Here is a 21,225-nt window from a genome sequence, read left to right on the forward strand (position 1 = left end):
CACAACAAGAAGTCGATTGGTTTATACATCATTCATTTTAATGCACATCTGCAAACATGTAAAAACATACGTACAAGAGTGAAACAGAGACCATACAAAACTGATCTTAGAAAAGACATGCAAATAACAGAGTTAATCTCTCACTCACTCACACTCTCTCTCTCTCTCTCTCACACACACACACACAGATAGAAATAAATACAGGTTAAACGAGGAGTATGTGATTCATAAGTAACAGACTCTTAGATTCAGCACTGATGAAAAAACCTTCAGCTATAAACTGACCAGACCTGGATCAGACCACAGAGCTGATCTGGATCAGACCTAAGGACCGGAGCTTGATCAGACCACAGGGCTAATCTGGATCAGACCACAGACCTGGACCACGACTGTGTCTCTCTAAATTTTCACATATGAACATTAATCAAATGTGAAATGGAGTTAAATAAGAAACTGAAGCTTCACTTTTTATTTCATTTTCTCAGATTAAACTCAAGATTTTTATGTTAATGTTAATTATGACAGATCTTATTTTCTTTGAACATGTGTCTATTATTGGAGAAGTTAGGATTTATAATCCCTGTTAGTAAAAGCTGTGTGACTCCTGTCATAGACAGGTTGGTTATATTAGACCATTCTGTAGTTTAATTCACAGAACATCATCTGTACTGTGAGATGTTCTGTTATCATCATATCATTGACTGTGATAGGAGATTTAGGACGAGGAGTCATCTGGAGCAGGAGACAGGTCTGTTCCAGACATCGTTGAGTTCTTGGTCTCCTCCCTGACTCAAGTCCTTCAGTTCCACTTGTTCTTCCACTTGTTCCACTGTTCTCCTGGGAACTAAGAGCTTTTAGTGCTGATCTCTGTCTCACCAGTTTGATCAGAGGTCTACAGAGAGTCCACTGGACTCCATGGTCTCTGTCCTGACCTGCAGGCCATCTGTGGGACCTGATACACAGGTGCGTGTCTTTTTTAACTAATTCACCACAGGTGGACTCGTCAAGTTCTAGACTCATCTCATTGATAATGAAATCAAACAGGAAGCAGCTGAGCACAGTTTGGACACTTTGTAAATAATTTGATTTCACTGATTTATAATAAATGAGCAACAATCCACAAAAATCAGTTCACTCTGACTCAGTGTGGATTTATGGAGTAAATAGTAAAATTATCCATTTACATTTAAAGCTACAACATGATAAAGTGCAGGAGTCTGAATGGTGAAGCTTCAGTGTCTGTCTCATCCAGAGTGGGTGGAGTCTGAGAGTCCACAGTCTAATAAAATAACAGATTCTACATTAAAGGTCTGAGCGTTAATGTGAGTCAGTTCACCAGTGGAGACACAGAGCACTAAATGTTAAAGATGATGCTTCACTTTGTTTCTGTCCTGTTACTGTTGATGTCCTAAATTTTGGACACCATGTGTTAAAGTGGCTCCGTCTGTCACACAGTTCTGCCTATACTGATGTAAACCACCTTCATGTACGAGCCATTATTCTATTTGAGTCTGAATGAAGCTCAGACCCAGAGGAAGAAAAAAATGTGTCACTATCCACATACTTGTGGCCTGGACACATGCTGGATTAAACTCTGTGTCATCTGTCAACACAGTGATGATTCTGTTTTCTCTGTCCTGACTCACAGCTGATCGAGTGGACTCCCAGGTCAGAGTTTGTTGGGCAGATCTTCCTGAGGTCTGAGGTCCTGTCGTGATCCATGTCTCCACCTCAGCCTCTGGGATGTTTTACAGGGTTTTATGTAAAGACTGGTGGACTGGTTTTTAAATCAACCTGTCTCTAGATGCAGATTTAAAAACGCTGAATTGTTTTTAACTGTTGTATTTGACGTCTCACACTGGGAATCTGATCGGTTCCTGTTCTGTGACGCTGAGACACCGCTCAGAAAATCCTCTTCAGTTCTAAAGACAGAGTCCTTCAGACAAACATGACCTTAAAGCAGCAAAACACTTTCACAGCACTGTTACACACTGTGTTACACATGAACACACACAGCTCTCCACATTATTAAAGAGCATAAGTCAATAGTGTGTCTGAAGAGGATGTTCCAGTCTGATCTGAGTTAATGCTCCATCCCACTTCTGATGAGTGTTGATAAAAATTATAAAAATCATACGTTACAGAAATACTTCAGTTGCCTTGGAAACGGCGTCTCCTCCTGTGTGAACTATGTACAAGGTGAGATCAAGACTTTCATCCTGGTTCAGATTCAATGAGTCAAATTCACATCATATCAGATGGTAAATAGCTAATCACTCATCCACCTGCTACCATGGTAACAGGTAGTTACTGAATGTTAAAGCAGTGGTAGGTTTAATTTTAGTCATCTACAGTTAACGAAGCCTCGACAACAGATCACATGATAAAATAATGAAGACGAGCTGCTGCTGTTTCACACTGAACATTAACCAAAGGTTGATCTGTACCAAGACTAGTTTAGATATTAACCCAGATTTAACCAGCGTTTTACTCAACAAACAGCTACAGGTCAGAGTTCAGAGCAGCAGCTGGTCTGTGTTCTGTAACTTTTTATCAGATACAAGAGGGTCAAGCGAAACCTCAACGTAACAAGCTTCTGAACATGCTATGGTCCCGTTCTGGTTCAAACCTGTTTGGACCGGTTCAGACCTGGTATTAAAATCCATCTCAGGTGATCTGATCACCAGTGAACAGCTCAGTTCAGGTGTGAATGCAAAAAGTGATGCATTGAGGACTTATTTGAAATCTGACCACTCAGACCACATTCTGAGGTGGTCTGGACCACATGTAGCCACATTCTTTTAGCAGTGTGATCATGTCCTGGGCCACATCGAAGGACCGCCTCCACAACTGATGTCCTCTGACATAGTCTGATTCGTCCAACACAGTTTATAATGAACTGAAAAGTCCCACAACACATGCGTGTTTATTTGCATATTGAGCAGAGAAGTGAGACCTGATCACATGGGGTCACTAGAGATGCATTTTAATACCAGGTGTGGACAGGGCCTATATCACTGTGTGTCATGTGCAGTGAAGGTCAGGTGAAAACTGTAATATTTTTTATTTATTCAGAATTTAAATTTTTTCAACTTCAGAAGATTTTATAAAAGTTTGTGTTTAAAAATCTGAACTTCAGCTTCTTCTGATGTAGAATAAAAATTTTTAAATTTCTCAAGGATCGAAAAAGTAAAATTGTTTTATCAGTTGAACCGCGTGTGTGTCGTATCACACTAATGTGAGTAGATGTCAAACATTAGTGCAGGGTAAAACCAGCAGTGTACAGCTGTGAGTGTGAGTCAGTGAAATGACTGTAGTCTCACTACTTCACGGACACATGTAAACACAGGCTGAAAAAAGCAAATATATGAATAATGTTCAGTGTGAAAAGCTCCATAGCCTCCTGTGATCCTTTCAAAGTAAAATGACTTCTCCACCATCTCCATGTGGCTAAGAGACATGATGCTCAGGAAGTCCTGATCCTCAGACGGTTACTGAGGCCCACCACTCCATGTTCAACCAGACAGGAGGTGGAGGCTGTGTCACATCATGGAACAGCTAAGGCATACATGTTTCTGACATTAAAAACCTTTCAAAATTAAAAATCACACACTATTGCTCAACCCAGTTAAACTCGCGCCTGACTTCACACATGGTCGCAGTGGGATTTATGTCCAGGTCCAGAACCAGGTCTTCATGTCGGTAGTGTAGATTTAATGTGGCTCCATCTCCCTCAGACGCTCAGTGTGAACATCTGAGCACAACACATTCCCACGGGAGAGACAGCTGTGAGAGGAGGAGGACCGTGTACCGAGGCAGCCTTTACCCATAATCCACCAAGAAGCAAGTGGCCTCTCCTGCTCCCTTTGAGGAAGCATTCGTTTCAGCATGTCCTCCAGGTTTTCACAGCAGCCCCCATTGACCAATCACACATCAAGTTAAAAAGCAGAGTGCTGGTCTTCCCAGTTCTTCTGTCCAGGCTCCTCATCGATCCTCCCACGACACGTTTCACATGACAATGTTTGTAATGTTTGAGCTCCCACCTACCACAGAGCAGGAGGCAGGAGGATGGCTGAACAGTTAGGAGTTATCCTGCAGCTCTTTGGCCTTGGTCAGGATGGTGTGGACATCAGAGATGGGGTAATCCTGCAGGAGCAGCAGGAGTGTGAATCAGTGTGTGTCAGTTTACGTCAGCTGAGAGAATATGAATGTTGGTAATAAACTTTACCTGCAGTAACCTCATGTTGACGGTGAAGTCTCCTGCCAGTAAGTTCTCTCTGATCAGGCTGTGAACAGACAAAGAAGAAACCATCAGTCACATACACAGTCCGAGGCGCTGCTGCTGTAGGAGGGAACAGAGGGTGAGACGCTCACATCAGCATGGCGCAGCAGACCAGGATCAGGAAGTGGAATCGGTCCTCGTCAGAAAACAGTGTGTCCCAGATGCGGATGACATCTGGCAGGAGGAACTCCTGAGACAACAACAAGGTCAGCCAGCGGAAGGTGAAGTACTGAGGCTTGATGTTCTGCTCTTCCTGTGGGGACAGAAAAACACGAGGAAAAAGAGTCAGTGGTTTTGACTCAGAGAACAAACAGGACCCTCACAGCACCACAGGACTTTTCTGTTCCCACAGAGGTTATTCATCAGCAGTCGGGACAGTTCACTAATATATGAGACTGTGAACTACAAAAGATCTTCACTTCATTTCACTAACCCAGGTCACTCAGGGGTTTGAACTCCTTACTGTGAATCTGACACATCAACAATAATCCTGTTAACTTTTCAGTGTAGTGTTGTTTTCACATTCCTGGATCAGCAGTGAAGTTAAAGGACCATCGAGGGGCTCCTCATCTGTCCCCTCTGGATCCTTCCAGTCCACTTTAACCCTGTGTAATGTGGATTTTTTTCTGGATTAAAGACACGTGTCTATTCTAATTAGTACATTTTAATCTCATCAGATAATGGTTAATGGTCTGTCAAAGGAAAAATTCTAAATGAACAGAGAACGAGGACTGTGGGTTTGACCTCATGACAGTGACTGAACACTGTACAAGTTGACCTGTGACTGTTGTTTTAAGATAGAAAAATGTGAACCTGTCTCAGACGATCTCCCTCCCCCCACGTTTATATAATCATTATAACAGAGAAATCAGGCAACTTCAAAACTGCATTAACATCTGACTCATTGTTTCAAGGGAGCACATTCACTGGTTCTAACCATAACCCTGGTTCATCAACAGCCAATCATATCCTTCAATAATGGAGCGTGCTACGAGTGAATAGCCAATCACTTCACAGGTGTGTTGTTCAGTGAGACAGTGAGCTGGTGAAGACGGTGACAGGTCAGGTGACAGTGTGGCCGTTCACCCACATCAGAATGCTGCTGTGTGTAAACTGAGCAGGAAAAAAGAGCGGGAAAACAACAAACTGAGCCGCCTCCACCCTCCAGATTATACAGCATGTCGTCAGGTACAACCAACATCTGCTACACCTGCAGAGCAGTTTAGAATCCAAATATCCCTGAAGGCAGCAGAGAATAAGCAGAGGGGCAGCCTCACCAGCTTCAGGTAGAGCTCCAGGTCTTTGTCCTTAAGCATGGAGTACACACTCTCCATCTTGTAGGTGATGCCACACTGGGAGTCATCCAGGCTCTTGATGAAGTTGTCTCTGTTCTCCGACATCAGGTTGGTGAAGCAGAAGAAGGTGTCCGCCTCAGCGTGCTCTGCACAGGGAAGCAGACAGGGGTTATCTTTATTTCCTGTGGGTGAAACATGGGGAGTGTGTAGATGTCCCAGTCAGAGGTCACTGACCTTTCCACTGACTGTTGGGGTCCGTGGCAAATGTGTAGTAAATTGGCCCAACGATCTCATTCATGCCCTGCACATAGGCGAGCCCAGGGTTGAGTTTGGCGTAGATGAAGAGGATCCGCTCCACCACCTCCCAGTGTGCTTCACTCCCATTGGGCAGCACCTCATACTCATTAGATGGATACAGGTTTAAGGCCTTTCCAGGAGAGCTCACCTGAGAGAACAGATTCAGGAAATGACAATGGTTACGACACAGTGCAGTAATACAGTCTGACTTAAAGAAAAAGGTACTGAGAGAAAAACAGGGTAAACAGATTTCAAAGTAAAATCACTATGAAAGAAATCAGCAGTGATCTGTTGGACATATGTGTGTGACAGCAGGTGCTGAATGTGAATTTATATCTCATAAATAATGAGGTCAAATTCAATCATCGCTAAATTTCTACAGATGTTCAACTCATTTTCCTGTGGTTTAAACAGAAATGTAAACGTAGACTAGTCGACCAGTGTAAAAAAAGAAAGAAAATCTGAGCACTCAGAGGTGTTACGATGAGCTGCATCGCCTTTTCAGACAGAGTGGGATCACAGCGTCTCTCATACTGGTTTGCTGGTGGGGCTAGCGTTAGCAGTGCTAGCAGCAGCAGCCTTCTGTCCTTACAGGTTAATGTCCACATGCCTCAGCTGCATGTGGTTACACTCTAATCCAATCTAATGGTTATGTGCCAGTTTATTCTGACACAACAACCTCCTTCCTCCTCTCTCCTCTTGAGGGGGTGAGGAGAGAGGGAAGGACTCACTCCCAAACGGTCTGGGGGTTGTCCGAAAATAATAACGTCACCCTAAAGGTTGATCCAAATTAAAAACCCTTTTGTTGAAGGGAAGGACAGGGCCAAGACCCTCAAAGATAGTATAACACACACACACACACACACTTACGTTGGTGACTCCGCTGCGGTTGCGGTTCACAGTCTGAGCCTTCAGGGTGGTTTGTTCGACTCGTCGACGCAGCGTCTCATAATCATTCTGAGGGTCCAAGATGAGCTGGCAGGGGTACTCGGTGGGACGCTGGAAGAACGCCATGTCCGGGTACAGCCGCCTGGAAACACACCAACACTTTCTATTTGTAGCAGGTTTTTCTTTTTCATCTGGGTCCCTCAGAGGTCTGGGGAAGTGCATCTCTTCTGCACAATGACAGACTGTGGAGGTTCTACGATCACACACTAGAAGAAGAACTGAAGGAGAATCATACCTGACATCTTTGTCAATCTGCAGCAGAATTTCATTGTCTTTGAAGTAGGTGTTCCACCTGCTGTCTGGGTTCGGATTTAGAGGCTGAAAAGATTCAAATAAAACAAAGACAGACTTAGTTTCTGCCCCAGTTGCAAGAGATCTGCTCCAAAGACTTCACATCATCAGAGTAGCTGAGAACATGTTTCATTTTCACTGTTAAAATCAAGGCAGAATCTGAGGGAAAGGAGTCAGTGTGTAGTTTACAAAGCAGTGACTTGGACACTGCTCTACCTGAGCTAAAGCTAAGCTCTGAGGACTGTAACTACTGATAGTCAGACATTTAGAGTTTGAGAGAGAACCAGCTACATTTAAGGTTTTATATACACTTGTAACAGTGAAAACCACAGGTGTCAGAGCAGGTTAGAAAAACCACAGTGCTGTAGTCTAGGTGATCACATGACCCATTGATGAAGTGGCTAAACTTATCACGACACTGATCACGACTTTGAAAGGTCAGTCTTCTGTAGCTGCACATACACTATATTGCCAAAAGTATTCACTCACCCATCGAAATTGAAATCAGGTGTTCCAATCACCTCCATGGCCACAGGTGTATAAAATCAAGCACCTAGGCATACAGACTGTTTCTACAAACATTTGTGAAAGAATGGGTTGCTCTCAGGCGCTCAGTGAATTCCAGCGTGGTACTGTGATAGGATGCCACCTGTGCAACAAGTCCAGTCGTGAAATTCCCTCGCTCCTAAATATTCCACAGTCAACTGTCTGTGGTATTATAACAAAGTGGAAGTGATTGGGAACGACAGCAGCTCAGCCACGAGGCGGTAGGCCACGTAAACTGACGGAGTGGCGTCAGGGGATGCTGAGGCGCATAGTGCGCAGAGGTTGCCAACTTTCTGCAGAGTCAATCGCTACAGACCTCCAAACTTCATGTGGCCTTCAGATTAGTTCAAGAACAGTGTGTAGAGAGCTTCATGGAATGGGTTTCCATGGCCGAACAGCTGCATCCAAGCCATACATCACCAAGTGCAATGCAAAGCGTCAGATGCAGAAGGTGTAAAGAAGGCTGCCACTGGACTCTAGCAGTGGAGACGCGTTCTCTGGAGTGACGAATCGCGCTTCTCCATCTGGCAATCTGATGGACGAGTCTGCGTTTGGCGGTTGCCAGGAGAACGGTACTTGTCTGACTGCATTGCGCCAAGTGTAAAGTTTGGTGGAGGGGGGATTATGGTGTGGGGTTGTTTTTCCGGAGCTGGGCTTGGCCCCTTACTTCCAGTGAAAGGAACTCTGAATGCTTCAGCATACCAAGAGATTTTGGACAATTCCATGCTCCCAACTTTGTGGGAACAGTTTGGAGATGGCCCCTTCCTCTTCCAACATGACTGTGCACCAGTGCACAAATTAAGGTCCATGAAGACACGGTTGAGAGAGTTTGTTGTGAATGAACTTGACTGGCCTGCACAGAGTCCTGACCTCAACCCGATAGATCACCTTTGGGAGGAATTAGAGCGGAGACTGACCTCACAAATGCGCTCCTGGAAGAATGGTCACAAATTCCCATAAACATACTCCTGAACCTTGTGGACAGCCTTCCCAGAAGAGTTGAAGCTCTTAAGTTCATATGTTCATCTGGCTCCAACAGTGAGTCAGTCCCATAGACTCCCATGTTCAAACGTCCAACTTTACAGCAGAAATAAACATGTTTACAGCCTGGTACAAAAACTGTTTTGGTCTCTAGAGGTAATTTCTCCTTCATGACAACTGTACGGGCTGAATTTGATATAACTCACCTGTTTACATTTTATCAATGACTAAAGTTATGGAGAATTGAGGGCATGGCCTCTTTGAGTGACAGGTGGGTGAGTGTATGCTTGACACAAACCAGCATGAACCGAAGTCTCAGCTGCACACACGCCCCACCTCTCTGACCATATTTGGATTGGCCGAGAGTTAGGGGCGGAGTCAGGCACTGCCAAGATGGCGATGGTGCAGCAGCTCACTCTGAGCTTCAGAAACCGATTTCCACTGAGTCCTGTTTCTGTATGAGCATGCTGCCAAGTCGCTGAATAACTTGAATAAAAGTGCTTCAAAATGAAGAAATACAAGCGAGAGCAACTCAAACCCTGAGAGCTGTTACACGGAGGAGTCGTCTGAGGAAGGCATCGATTCATTTATAGGAGTATTTGCATGAAACACATGTAGCTCCAAAACACCTAAATACAGCTTTTCACTTTGAAAAAAAAAATTTTTCCCTGTTTGACTATGGGGTTATTTAACAAAACACAAGCTTTTTTTCATTGGCCGTTTTTTGTCAAATGTTGTGTGCTTACACAAAGGTAATTCATGATGGTGTATTTACACCGCACCAGAATGAAAGGGTAGGTTCTCCTGAACCATATGATGTGTAACACTTGATGCTGACTAAAAGAATAAGCTCAGAAATTGGCAAAGATATAAATCTATGTCCAGATGTTTGTCTATGTGGGCTTTTAAGGGTTAAAGGGATAAAGGGTTAAAGGGTAGGTTGCTGCTGGCAGGTTGGTGAAGGGTGTCGAGCTCAGTATAAAGTCATGTGACTGTGATCAGCTACACAGTCAGCTGAAACGCTGTTAAACATTTACACAAACACAACATTAAACTGTGTCTGGACTTTCACTCTGAATCTTCATCACCTGGTGTAAAGTCACATGAGCACCTCTGTAAGAGCTGTCTGACAATCACACTGAGTCCAGCAGGAACCTTGACTAAGAACAAAGTAGACTCGACTCACGTGGTCCTCCATGGTCACATCTTCTCTGGACAGGCCCAGGTTGGCCTTGGCGATGCCAGGCTGGATGATCATTTCTTTTAAGAACTGGGAGTAGATGTCCCTGTGAGAGAATCAGTTTCTCTATCACACATGATAATAAACTGAAGATCTGACTGACTGATGGTCAGTTCACCTGTTAACACCAGATGAGACACAAACATGTACTACATGACTTTGTTTTTAACACACATGACTGATGACATTCATTGTGATTTGCTGAAAATTCATATCAGGAAAATCAATCATTTGAAATGTATTTTGTTGTTTTTGCAGCAGTTTTAGCCACAAAAGTTTTTAAAATCACAACCATCAGAGACTTTAAACCTTTAACTTTTATAGTTAAAGGTTATAGTTATAGTTAAAACTTTACCCTGATGTTCAGCAATGTTTAAAAAATAGAATATACCTCTCCCTGAACCAGGGGTCACAATCTCCCCTTCCTGAGTTACAGCATTGAATAAAGTGTGTCCGAAGAACATTATGATGTCACAGTGAAGTTGACCTTTGACCTTTTGGATATAAAATTTTATCCTCATAGACATTTACGTTAAATTGTGTCATAATTAGTGGAAATTATGGCCAAAAAAAATTTTTTGTGAGGTCACTGAGACCTTGACCTTTAACCTTTGAACAGCAAAATCGAATCAGGTCATCCTTGAGTCCCAGTGAACGCTGTGCCACATTTGAAGAAGTTCCATCACGGCATTACTGAGGAATCGTGTTCACAAGAATAAGACAGATGGAGAACCTGAAGACATGAAGCTGCCGGCTCTGACTTAGGCATAAAAATCAATAAACGTTAAAGAAATTGAACTGAAAATGTTGACAAATGTAGTTGTTTTTCAGCCATATCCAATTTCTGAGGCACAGCAACTGATTTACAATAGAAGTCAGAGGTTTAAGCTGTCAGATGTTTTTTTTCTGTTTCAGAATAATAAAGGTTTTAGTGAAGGTTTTCTTAAGGTTTTAGAGGAGACTCAGGTCTCAACAGGTTCAGACCAGGAGCATGAAGACGTCTCTGGGAAACTAGAATCGGTATTTTCAACCTTTTCTGAACTTTTATTAACAATCATTGAATCAATTTATCAATAAATGGATTGTTTCATCAAAAACACTCGTCTGTAACATTCATTGTGGTGAAAACCTTCCTGTCAGCTCAGCCTGAGAACACCATAACAAACAGCACAAGCTCTGGTGAGTCACAGTTAACGACATTAGCTAATGTCATCAGCTGTGCTGGTTGACAGCAGGTGATTTTGTGGTTGCCTGGTGACACTAATAAAGGTTGTTCAGATACAAATGAAGCGGTGGCAGCTGAACCTGTGAGTCATGTGCTCAATAACTTGTTCCACTCACCTCTGCTTCTTGAGGAACGACTCCCACATCGTCTGGTCCAGAGGGAGGTAATTAAGAAGGATCTGAAGAGAGAGAAGTCAAAAACACACATCACACAATAGGCTGCAGACCCACACAGAGAAAAGTGCAACAGTCTGGTCTTCACGTCACATTTTATTTATTATAAAGATGTAAAATGCCCAAAATGTTCTGTGAACATCTTCCACTGTGTTGGATCCATGGACAGGAGCATCAGTGCAGTCTGCTGTTTGAACACACTCAACTTTATTTCAAACTCTACATTTGAAGGAAATGTGTAAAAATGATGGACAAGAATGTTTCCATCAGATGTGACAGTGCAGACACACAATCCAACTTCAGAGACATGTGGGTTGAGTAGTGATCATGTTCATGGTGTCAAACTGTGAAGAAGTTTTTAGTTTTAAAAATCTTCAGAGAAGGATCCTCTTTACAAAGTCTAAAGTCTCTGAGTGTGGTTTGTTCCTGTTGAGGAGTCAGACTTTATCTGAGGTGGCTGCAGCTCAGTTGATGTTTGTTCCCTGACTCCCTCTGTCCTCACCTGAGGAGCCAGTGGCTTCCCTCGGTGTATGAGTATGAGTATGAGTATGAGTGTGTGTGTGTGTGTGTGTGTGTGTGTGTGTGTGTGTGTGTGTATGTGTGTGTATGTGGGTGGATCAAAGGTTTTTTAAAGCACTGTCACCTCCAGGGTTTCCACAACTTCACACATGCTCTGTAAAGGCACATGATCTTTCTCAAGTGATCTCATTAGAGGTATGAGTGTCTGCTGTGAAAACCTGGATGTCACAAAATCCTGCTGCTAAATCCAGGTCAAACTGAGGTGTTGGACCTTGGTCTGACACAGACACCAGCTTGTTCATGGCACAGTAACTGAGACCAAGAAACGTGGTGCTACGTTTAAAGGAGGATTTACCTTTTAATGAGCTGAGCTTTTGCTTTTTTCTTTTCTTGTAAGGTTTTGTTTACAATCCTGCAATATGCTCATACTAAGAGTCTTCAGATGTGACCACATTCCAGCAGTGGCTGCTTGTCTATGTCAGATCAGACTTAAAGGTGCCTCTAATGACCAAACACTCCTGTCTATGTGCAGGCCTCTTCATACCTGTCTGACTGACACCTGTGCTCTTTGCTCTCAGAGTACAGGCTCCTGTAGGCTGCAGAGCCACGATCCCTCCAGCAGCTCGGCCTCAGCCTCATTGAAGCACGTACGTATAGTTGAGTCCGTGTTGGTCTGACTGTGGGACTTCTCTCTAACCCTCTGTTTGTTCATGAGCGTCCAGGCTGATGTTTCCATCTCTCTCCCTGTTTCCTACCTCGTCCGCTCTTCTCACTCAGGCTCCCTGAGCTGGACCATCAACCATCCTGGGTCCTCTCTCTCGCTGTCAGTGCCTTATTCCAGATATTCTGGAGATAGATCTTTGTCCTTCCTGAGTCCCCGGTGACCCTCTGTTGTGTTTTTGTTCTTTTCTCCTCAGTGTGAATGATGTGCTTTAATTTTTGAGGTTGTGTGTCTCAGGTCTGTTGGTGACATCTTGAAGAATCATATTCTTCTTATGTGTTTACAACCCAGGTGTAAATCTGCTATGTCGCTCTATTGTGTACATGACATCTACTGTCTGTCTGTCCGTCCTGGGAGAGGGTCCTCCACATGTACAGCTGTACACCTCTGTACCCCTTGAGACAGACCTGTAACTGGCTGTATAAATAAACTGCACTGATCTGACAGTGTGTGGGCTCTATTTTATTCAGTCTGTCCCTGCTGGGGAGTGAGCAGCAGCTAACATCTATCTGCAGCTGTCAGGCTGATGTGCAGATCAATTAGTGAGTCTGTCTGTGCTCAGTGATCATTAAAGTCTGACAGTCCATGTGTATCTGTGTGGGACAGATTCAACTTTTCAAACATACAGAATAATGACACCTTGTAACTGCTGCAGGTTTTTGTTTTGCACATATCCACCTAAAAAATATAAATGTGTCATGTTTTAGTCAAGAAAAAGAAATCCTCTACAGTTTAATTCATTCCATTTTGCATTTTACACTATTTTATGTTGAAGGAAACAGTGTTGTGTTGAAACTTGTTGAATGCAGAAGAACTGTGAGAAGAGCTTTAACAGCACTGGTCACTGATCAGTTCTGATGTCCAACCCTGACATGTAGGTCAAAATAAAGTTCATGCATCAGACCCAGTGAGGGATAAACACAACATGACCATTTACCTTCCAGCACAGCGCTCGTATGCCTCCTTCAAATGGGATTCCTGAGTGGAATAAAGAGGACGAGGGTCAAACACAGCACAACAACACAACACACTACATGGATATTATCACCACAGAACACATGGAGTGACAGTTACCATTGAAGCAGAGCTCCCTCAGGGTCTTCAGGTTTATGTTTTCTTCACTCAGAGCTACTTTGAACTCCTGTATTCTGAAACCAGAACCAGGACAAGGTCAGAACCAGTTTAATGACAGCGTCACTGCTCAGCAACAACACAACTCTCACACTAACATGAGGACACAGTCATTATTGTGAGCACACAGTCTGTTTTCTCTAGCATTAAGACCTCCATCTTAAGTGATGGAAGTTTGAAGGAAGAGTTCAGCATTTCAGGAAAAAAATTCGTATTAATCATCAGTATCACTGTCAATGTCCCAGAATACAGCTTCATGACTTCCTCAGACCTTCATTAGATATTAATCAACTCCTTCACTATATGTAAACACACACAAACACACAGACACACACTTGTTAGTGATGTGAATGTGGTGTAATGTTTCAGTCTCCTCTGAAAGTATAGCATAGAACAAATAAATAAAGATGAAAGATAAAACTGAAATGCAGGAACTTTGTGTTTACTTTGTCATTACAGGTTAATGAATGAGGACTGATGGAAAAAAGTTTTATCCATATACAATTAAAACATACTAAAGTATGTAAAGAGTGAAGGGTCAGACTTCCTGAAGCTGCTGTAGACGACATGTTAAGACCAAGACACATGAACTAAACTCACTCAACAGTTTGATTCTATTAGACAGACATGTGATTATGTAGCTGTGCAACTATAATGGTAAAATGAAAACCAATATAACAACAGCACAGCTCACTGTGACCTCTGTATTCATGGACCTGACAGAGATTAGATTAGAATGTAACCACTGTTTCAGACAGTGTTTGACCAGAAACCCTCGAAACCCTTTTAGTATAATTTCATCTCAAAGCTACAACAGCACAAACTCCAGTCTCCACACTGACACAGATTGATGCTTCTTTTACACACAACCTGAATATGGTATGACCACAAAGTAACTGAGTACATTTACTGTCTGTACTCTTTGAGCTACTTTACCAGAGTATTTCTGTTTTATACTACTAGAAAGAAATAAAGCACTTTAATAAGATTTGACATAAACATATAAACTTGTATACTACAGAACGATGCACTGTTAAAGTCTAATTGGTCCTTGTCATGTCTGTGAGTTGTTTGTGGTTCAATTAAAGAGAAATTTCCCTTCTGGTGTCATTTAAATATCAACTGGTGAAATAAAATTAAATAAAGTCAAATAAACTGTTCAAGGCCCAAAGAGTTAGAATCATCCAGTATTTCACAATAAGAGAATGTGTCAACTTTTATTTCTTCCATAACTGACCTTAACCTTGTATCTCATGTACATTTTCAGTAACATATGGTAAAAAATGTGTATCTAATTAATGAGGTGGTCAATAAAAAAAAAATCTTTTTTGTATTATTAGTATTAGTGTATTATTAGTGTAGTACAGCTTAGAGTCTGTATTATTTAACCTAACACATATTCTGTCCCAGGTGGCCACACACTTTGATGCTGGTTCTGTTCAAAGTTTCTGCCTGTTAAAGTTTTTCTCTCCACTGTCACCAGGAGTTTTCTCATGAATGTTGGTCTCTGTAATAATATGATAAAGAGCCCAGACCTGCTCTTTATGGACAGAGCCCTGAGATAACTTCTGTTGTTATTATATTTAATTAACTCAGCTATTCTACCGTCAAATCTGTTGATTTCTCCAGTTATGACCCATCTGCATGTTTGTATTCATTTAGGGCTGCACAATTAATCAAAATATTATTGAAACCACAGATGTACAAGAGCAATATCCAGATCACAGGAGCTGTTGTTGTGTGTTTGTTTCGTACAGACCCCAGCAAAAGTGACATTATCATCATTTTTACGTTTTTTTTCCAGTGAATATAAAATGCAAAAATTATCATTCCCACTATAAACACGACTCCTATCACAATATCTACCAAAATAATCTCTATATGATGTTTTTTGCACATCGTTCAGCTCTACATTCATTTGTCTATGAAAACATTAATCAAACTTGGACTCATCACCACGTCATCATGAGCCAGAACAAAACCTGAGGATAGGATGGAATGGTTTATATTGAGATTATCAAAACACACACAGCTGACAATGTTTAGTTATTCCTTCTTATTATTGACAACAGAAATTTCCATTGTGGGTTGAAATAAAAAGACAAGTTACAGCAGTGGTAAAGACAAATCCATGGAGAACGGATTATAACATCTTTGTGAACTGGCTAATGTGTCATTGGCTCATTTAACGTCAGTTCAACTGTTAGTAATCCACATTGGTTTCCACCCTTACATTGGAAGAAACACAGTGTCAGCAGATTCATTTAGCTGGATGATAGCTAGCTGTTTAGCCAGCTAAGGCTTGAGGAAGTATGTGTCAGCTGATGTGCTAACAAGGAGCTAGCGTAGCTACTTAAAACGATCAGGTTGCAGGATTAGTTTGCATCTAAAACGCCCAGATGTGACGTTAGAAACTGAGAAAATCACATTAGCACGTACGAAGTGTGTGTTTTTGCAGCTCCGGTCTAAAACCTAAAGTTAACTTATGTTTGGCTAGCTGAGCTGCTGCTAGCTAACACTAAAGTTAATGCCAGTTTTTCGGTAAAGATGCTAACTGTTACAATAAATGGTGCACCTCAAGTTTGTGACCATCCGTCGTGAAACAACAAAGGTCTGTTTGTGTCTCACCTGTTCCTGTAGGCGGTAGACATGTCTGAGGAGATGGAGGTGTTTTCCTTAAACTCTGTCCACAAGGATTGAATTATTGGTCAGAGGGATGTCCTCCTACCACTTCCGTCTTCACCACGACACTGAGGACAGACACCGCGGCAGTGTCCTCCCACCCACCGCCTGTCTTCATGTCAGCTGCAATTTTCATACAACCATTGACTCTGTTCAGTAAGATGAATATAACGCGATTTTTATTCATTTAAATTTCTAATTAATCTGTCAATTCAGTAGGCCTACATAACGCATAACCATAATAATTATGTTTTCATGGTACATACACACAAACAGGTTTTTTCTCGGTTTTAAATAAAGAACAAAAAGACAAAATCTTCTCTGTTCTTACTGACAAAACAAATCGATCCATTACAGTACCATTCAATGTTTAGCTCTCACAGTTCTCACATATCAAATGAAAAGTATTGGTGACGATGATGATGTCCTTTTCCCACTGCCTTCATTACATCATTTAATCGTGCACTCTGATGAACTGTTATAGTCTGTTTTTGTAGTCTTCTTGAACTGTTTTCTTATTATGCTGTTTAATGCTTCTTTAATTTCTGTATGACAATGTGTTATACAAACAAATTTGCCTTATCAAGCCTTTAAGACTTGATGATTACAATGAATAATAATTATTATGCTCATACTAAAGGCTGCTACACATGATATTGTTTTATGACTAATGTCTACCACACACTAGAAGACTCTGGAAAGACTAAAGTCTCACATCTAAAGAGAATGTGTAATTTTGGTCTCACACTAAAAGATGATGTAACGACTGGACTTCTTGCAGGGTCACTATGTTCAAGACCAGATTCCTTTGAGATTATTATCCATCATGGTCCTGGTGTAAATTTACAGGAAGAAAAAGTTTTTTTTTCAGACCTTCTTGCTCTTTCAAATTCTAAATAATAATAATTATTATTAATATTATTATTATTGATGTTGTTATTATTATTATCACAGGAATGTATCACTGTAAATCTTCTGTTCAACAGAGTTTTATTGTGAGTATGATGCCCTCACACTTTGGTCTGTTTGGTCTCAAACAGTAATTTTCAACATGTTTCTCATTTACATATCTTCATTTTTTAAGCCTGTTTGATAATCAGTATTCAGTGTTTGATGTTCTCTTTTAAATAAATTAAAAATACTGTTTGAATTTGTGAGTCAATTGTGTATTTAAATGTGTTTAAACACAGGGAAATGTACAGATTCTTAATTTTATGCTATATGCACACCTAGGTATTATTTCTTTGCTGAATTTAAAAATCCAGTGGCTCCAGGTGATCACAGCTGATGGAGGTCACAGTCAGGTGACACCTGGATTCTACCTGACGCTACCTGGATGAGACGTCTCAGAGTCGCTGCACAATAGCTGACACCTCATCTGTCAACATATCCACATTTCTATCTGTTTTGAGACTTAAAGTGAACAAACCTATTAATGAGGAGGTGCGCACAGTGCGACACCTGATGGTCCTTTTGTGTAACTACTTTTGTCGTTGCTGTCAGTTCAATGACACTAATCTTTGTAATTACCTGGAACAGAGAAGCAGACAGGTGACTTTAGAGGGCTTCAGTTCAGATACTGAGTAACAGTCTTGTGAGTTGGATTCTTGATTTTTAAACTAACAGGACCCAGAGTGAGGGTAAATGAGTTCTGTCTGACCAACTGTGGTCCACGACTGGCTCCTCACACGGATATGTGCTTTCATCACTTTTATTTACCTTTTACACAAATGTGTCAGAGCAGATATGAAAACAGGAGGATCCTAAAGTATGAAGATGACTCTATTATTGTCAGCAGGCTCCAGGACAATGAGAACAGTCAACGCCCACTCATAGGAGGAGTCCTCCCTTCAACTGAACAGATCTAAGACCAAAGATATGATCACTGATTTTAGAAGACATGTCAACATACATGAGCTCACATCCATTATTGTGAAGCTGTGTGTAAGAATCAGTGTTTACTGTGTCTGAGGAAACTGTCCTGGAGTTTTTGTTGAATTGATTTGATCTTTTTCTCTGGGGTAGTTTGGAAATCTGTCTTTAAAGGGCAGGAATTATCTCAATCACATTGTTAAATGGTCCAGAAGCTGACTGGTGAGTCACAGCTTAACCTTACATCCTTGTACACCAGACAGTTACAGAGGAGAGCTGGCTCAATTTTAAATGACTTGCACCCTCTGAACAGGGAATTTCACCCTCTTCCTCCTAGTCAAAGGGTCAGTCCCCAAAGTGCAGACAAAGCGAGAGAGAGGTCCAGCAGCCACCACTAGTTAATTTGTAATAAAACTGTATAGATTTATTTAGTTTAATTTATTCTAATTTAATTTTTTTGTTGTTGTCTACATGGCATGTGTGATTACAGAAGTCAAAACTCTTAAATGGTAAACAACTTTTTACATCAACCGTAACATCAAACATCTGAACATCATCACCCTCACAATGACAAAGTGCACTCTGCAAAAATACTGAAGCCAACAGAGAGAGCTGCTCATATACACACACAAGCACAAATACAGCATGAAAACTGAGCACTGATAGAAGCTGAACTACAGCTAATCCAAACACAGGGAGAAAGGAGTGAACTAAAGCTACTCAGAAAAAGTTAACGTAAAGTAAATTATCAAATTGACAATGTACATATGATACGAGATTATAACAAAATATAAACAAAAAGTCACAGGCCAGTTTATTGCAAAGAGTGCCTACTTGTTCACAGGTCACACATAAACCATAAAAGAAAATACTCACTATTCAAGTACTGGAACATCAGCGTGGGCTATGGAAACAGTAACTGCTTCAGTACAACCCTGGTGATTCTTCCTTGGGCTCAGACTCAGCAGGTTTGTCCATGATGATGTTCCAGCTGTGTGAGCACTGAGCAGCACCCCCACTTGGCTTTTGCACACAAACTACACAAAGGTCAGGGGTGTGTGGGTGAATTTCTTGGATGTGACTTCACAGTGGTCAAAGTCGGTTCAATGGAGAAGTAATGGCAAAAATCAAAGGAAAAAATCATTTATTTCCATTTATGGCCCAAAATCATTGGTTAACTACACAAAAATGGAAAAAATAATGCACTACTTAAATCACTTTGCACATATGAATATAGCTGAACAACCAGCAAGTTACTTCAAACTGTAGTTAAACTGGTTTAATCACATGTGGTTCACTCCTCTCCAACACCACTGTTAAAGCCATATCAGTCGAGGGACTGAAGCTTGTGAAGCTTGTGGTTGGAGCTTGAGATTATCGCTCTGGGAATATGAATGTGCTGCAGGTTCACCTTTACATTTTAATCAACAGGATATAAATTGTAAAATAATGACCTCTGTTCTGTGACCAATCATTTACTGATGATCTGGTTCATTGTGCTGACACAGAGCAGACAACAACACAGCTCTGCTACGACAGCTGCTCAGCCTCTGCAGGTCATGCTACCTGAAAACACACAGTGATAAATATTCATGTATGATATACGTGGCTGTGTGATGTCTCTCTGACTGCAGTGTTGTGAGTAGGGATTTTGTACCATGTGTGTTTGTGTGGTAGTCATAGATACTTTGCTCTCTAAGTTTAGCATATTAACTTTCTGGAGAGGACACTGACATGGCTGGATACAGGGGGCCCAGTTGGCTGCAGGGCCCCTATTGACAGATTTTGACACACGGCTCCTTTAGAAGACAGACCCACAACATCAGGTAGTTGTCATTGTACTGTCCTTGATGCATGCCCTATGCATGTATTGACAGGCAGCTAAACACCTCTCTCCCATCAAGACTCTGGATACAGTTTTGCCAGGTTTATTGACAGAAGCAAAGGGTGAAACTAAAAAGGAATACAGACAAAACGATCAAAAACATGTATATTACATCTCCACAGATGTGTAAACTATCAAAACAAATATCACCTGCATTTGCATAAATTTCACAAATAAATCTCTTGTGTCAAAAATGTCGCACAAGTACATTAAACATACTTCTCAAACAACTACACCTCATACTGATACACCATCTCAACCAAAAAATAGCATGGTTAATGAAAACAGTATGCTAGAGAGAAATGCAAAATGAAAGGAATTCCTAATGAGCAAATAGCGTATATTTTACCACCTGAATGACAATATACGGAAGTAAAAGGCATATAAACATAACAATAATACATACCGACGATGCAACCTCAACAAGATGTATGCAGGAGCGGCCAATTAACGACATGCGTTGCCAAACATCTTTCCTCTGCGATTGTATTAACACTTCCTGGTTAAAGTTTTTAATTCAAAATTAACAAACACTTCCTGCTGGACCAAAAAGAGTCAACAGGTGGCAGTGTTGAACTTCTAATGCTCGTATTTATACAAAATACAATGAAATTAATTACATCAAATGCTCTTCCCTAAAATCAAACATTAAAACCTATCTTGTCACAACTAAAACAGAACAGTTATATTTTTTGCAAACTGTGAATCTGGGGCATGTAGGGCCCCTGATGGTCTGGGGCCATGTGTCAATTTCCTGATAGGACAGAAAAGAAAGAATATGAGTAAAATACCAAAGAATTATAGGCTATACACAGCATGAATCATGTTGTAAGAGTTTGGCACACATTTATTGGCACAGAGTATGGACACCAAGAACAAATTAAGTTTTTTTAAAATAGGTTCCATTAAAAAAATAAAATATATTTAAAACAAATTTGGTTAAATAGAAATCAATCTTTTGTATAGCAGGATTTAAGAAAAACTGCATTAATTTACTCGAATAGAATTACTGTTAAGCTTGTTTTCTTTATACAGTGTTTATTACCACTAGTAAACACTGATGGCTGATGTATTGGGTAATAAAACAGGAGTAAAACTAAAGTAGAGCAGAATGATCAGATTGTACTAATGCAGAGT

The 21,225-nt window shown here is 41.1% G+C and overlaps 1 protein-coding gene across 4 annotated transcripts; it reads right to left on the bottom strand.

Moving 5' to 3' along the window:
• Positions 1-16: 16 nt before the first annotated feature.
• On the bottom strand, positions 17-20,592 carry tbc1d13 (TBC1 domain family, member 13). Of its 4 annotated transcripts, none has more exons than XM_071465383.1 (15): positions 20,495-20,592; positions 19,080-20,156; positions 17,761-18,195; positions 16,278-16,454; positions 13,593-13,666; positions 13,456-13,496; positions 11,222-11,283; positions 9,827-9,926; positions 7,058-7,140; positions 6,745-6,904; positions 5,812-6,022; positions 5,560-5,723; positions 4,375-4,535; positions 4,229-4,286; positions 17-4,146 (listed from the first exon to the last, which is right to left on the bottom strand). In XM_071465383.1, the coding sequence occupies exons 4-15, from the start codon at positions 16,298-16,300 to the stop codon at positions 4,081-4,083; spliced, it is 1,203 nt and encodes a 400-aa protein (XP_071321484.1). In that variant the 5' UTR covers positions 16,301-16,454; positions 17,761-18,195; positions 19,080-20,156; positions 20,495-20,592; the 3' UTR covers positions 17-4,080. The 4 variants fall into 4 exon arrangements, with proteins under 4 accessions (XP_071321484.1, XP_071321482.1, XP_071321480.1 ...); XM_071465381.1 differs by having other exon boundaries at positions 17,761-17,861; positions 18,051-20,156; XM_071465379.1 differs by having other exon boundaries at positions 17,761-20,156.
• Positions 20,593-21,225: the final 633 nt, after the last annotated feature.

This window comes from Trachinotus anak, unplaced genomic scaffold (genome assembly GCF_046630095.1).
Source record: "Trachinotus anak isolate AG129_WGS33_773 ecotype Australia unplaced genomic scaffold, CSIRO_AGI_Tana_v1 ptg000028l, whole genome shotgun sequence".
NCBI classification, from domain to species: domain Eukaryota; kingdom Metazoa; phylum Chordata; class Actinopteri; order Carangiformes; family Carangidae; genus Trachinotus; species Trachinotus anak.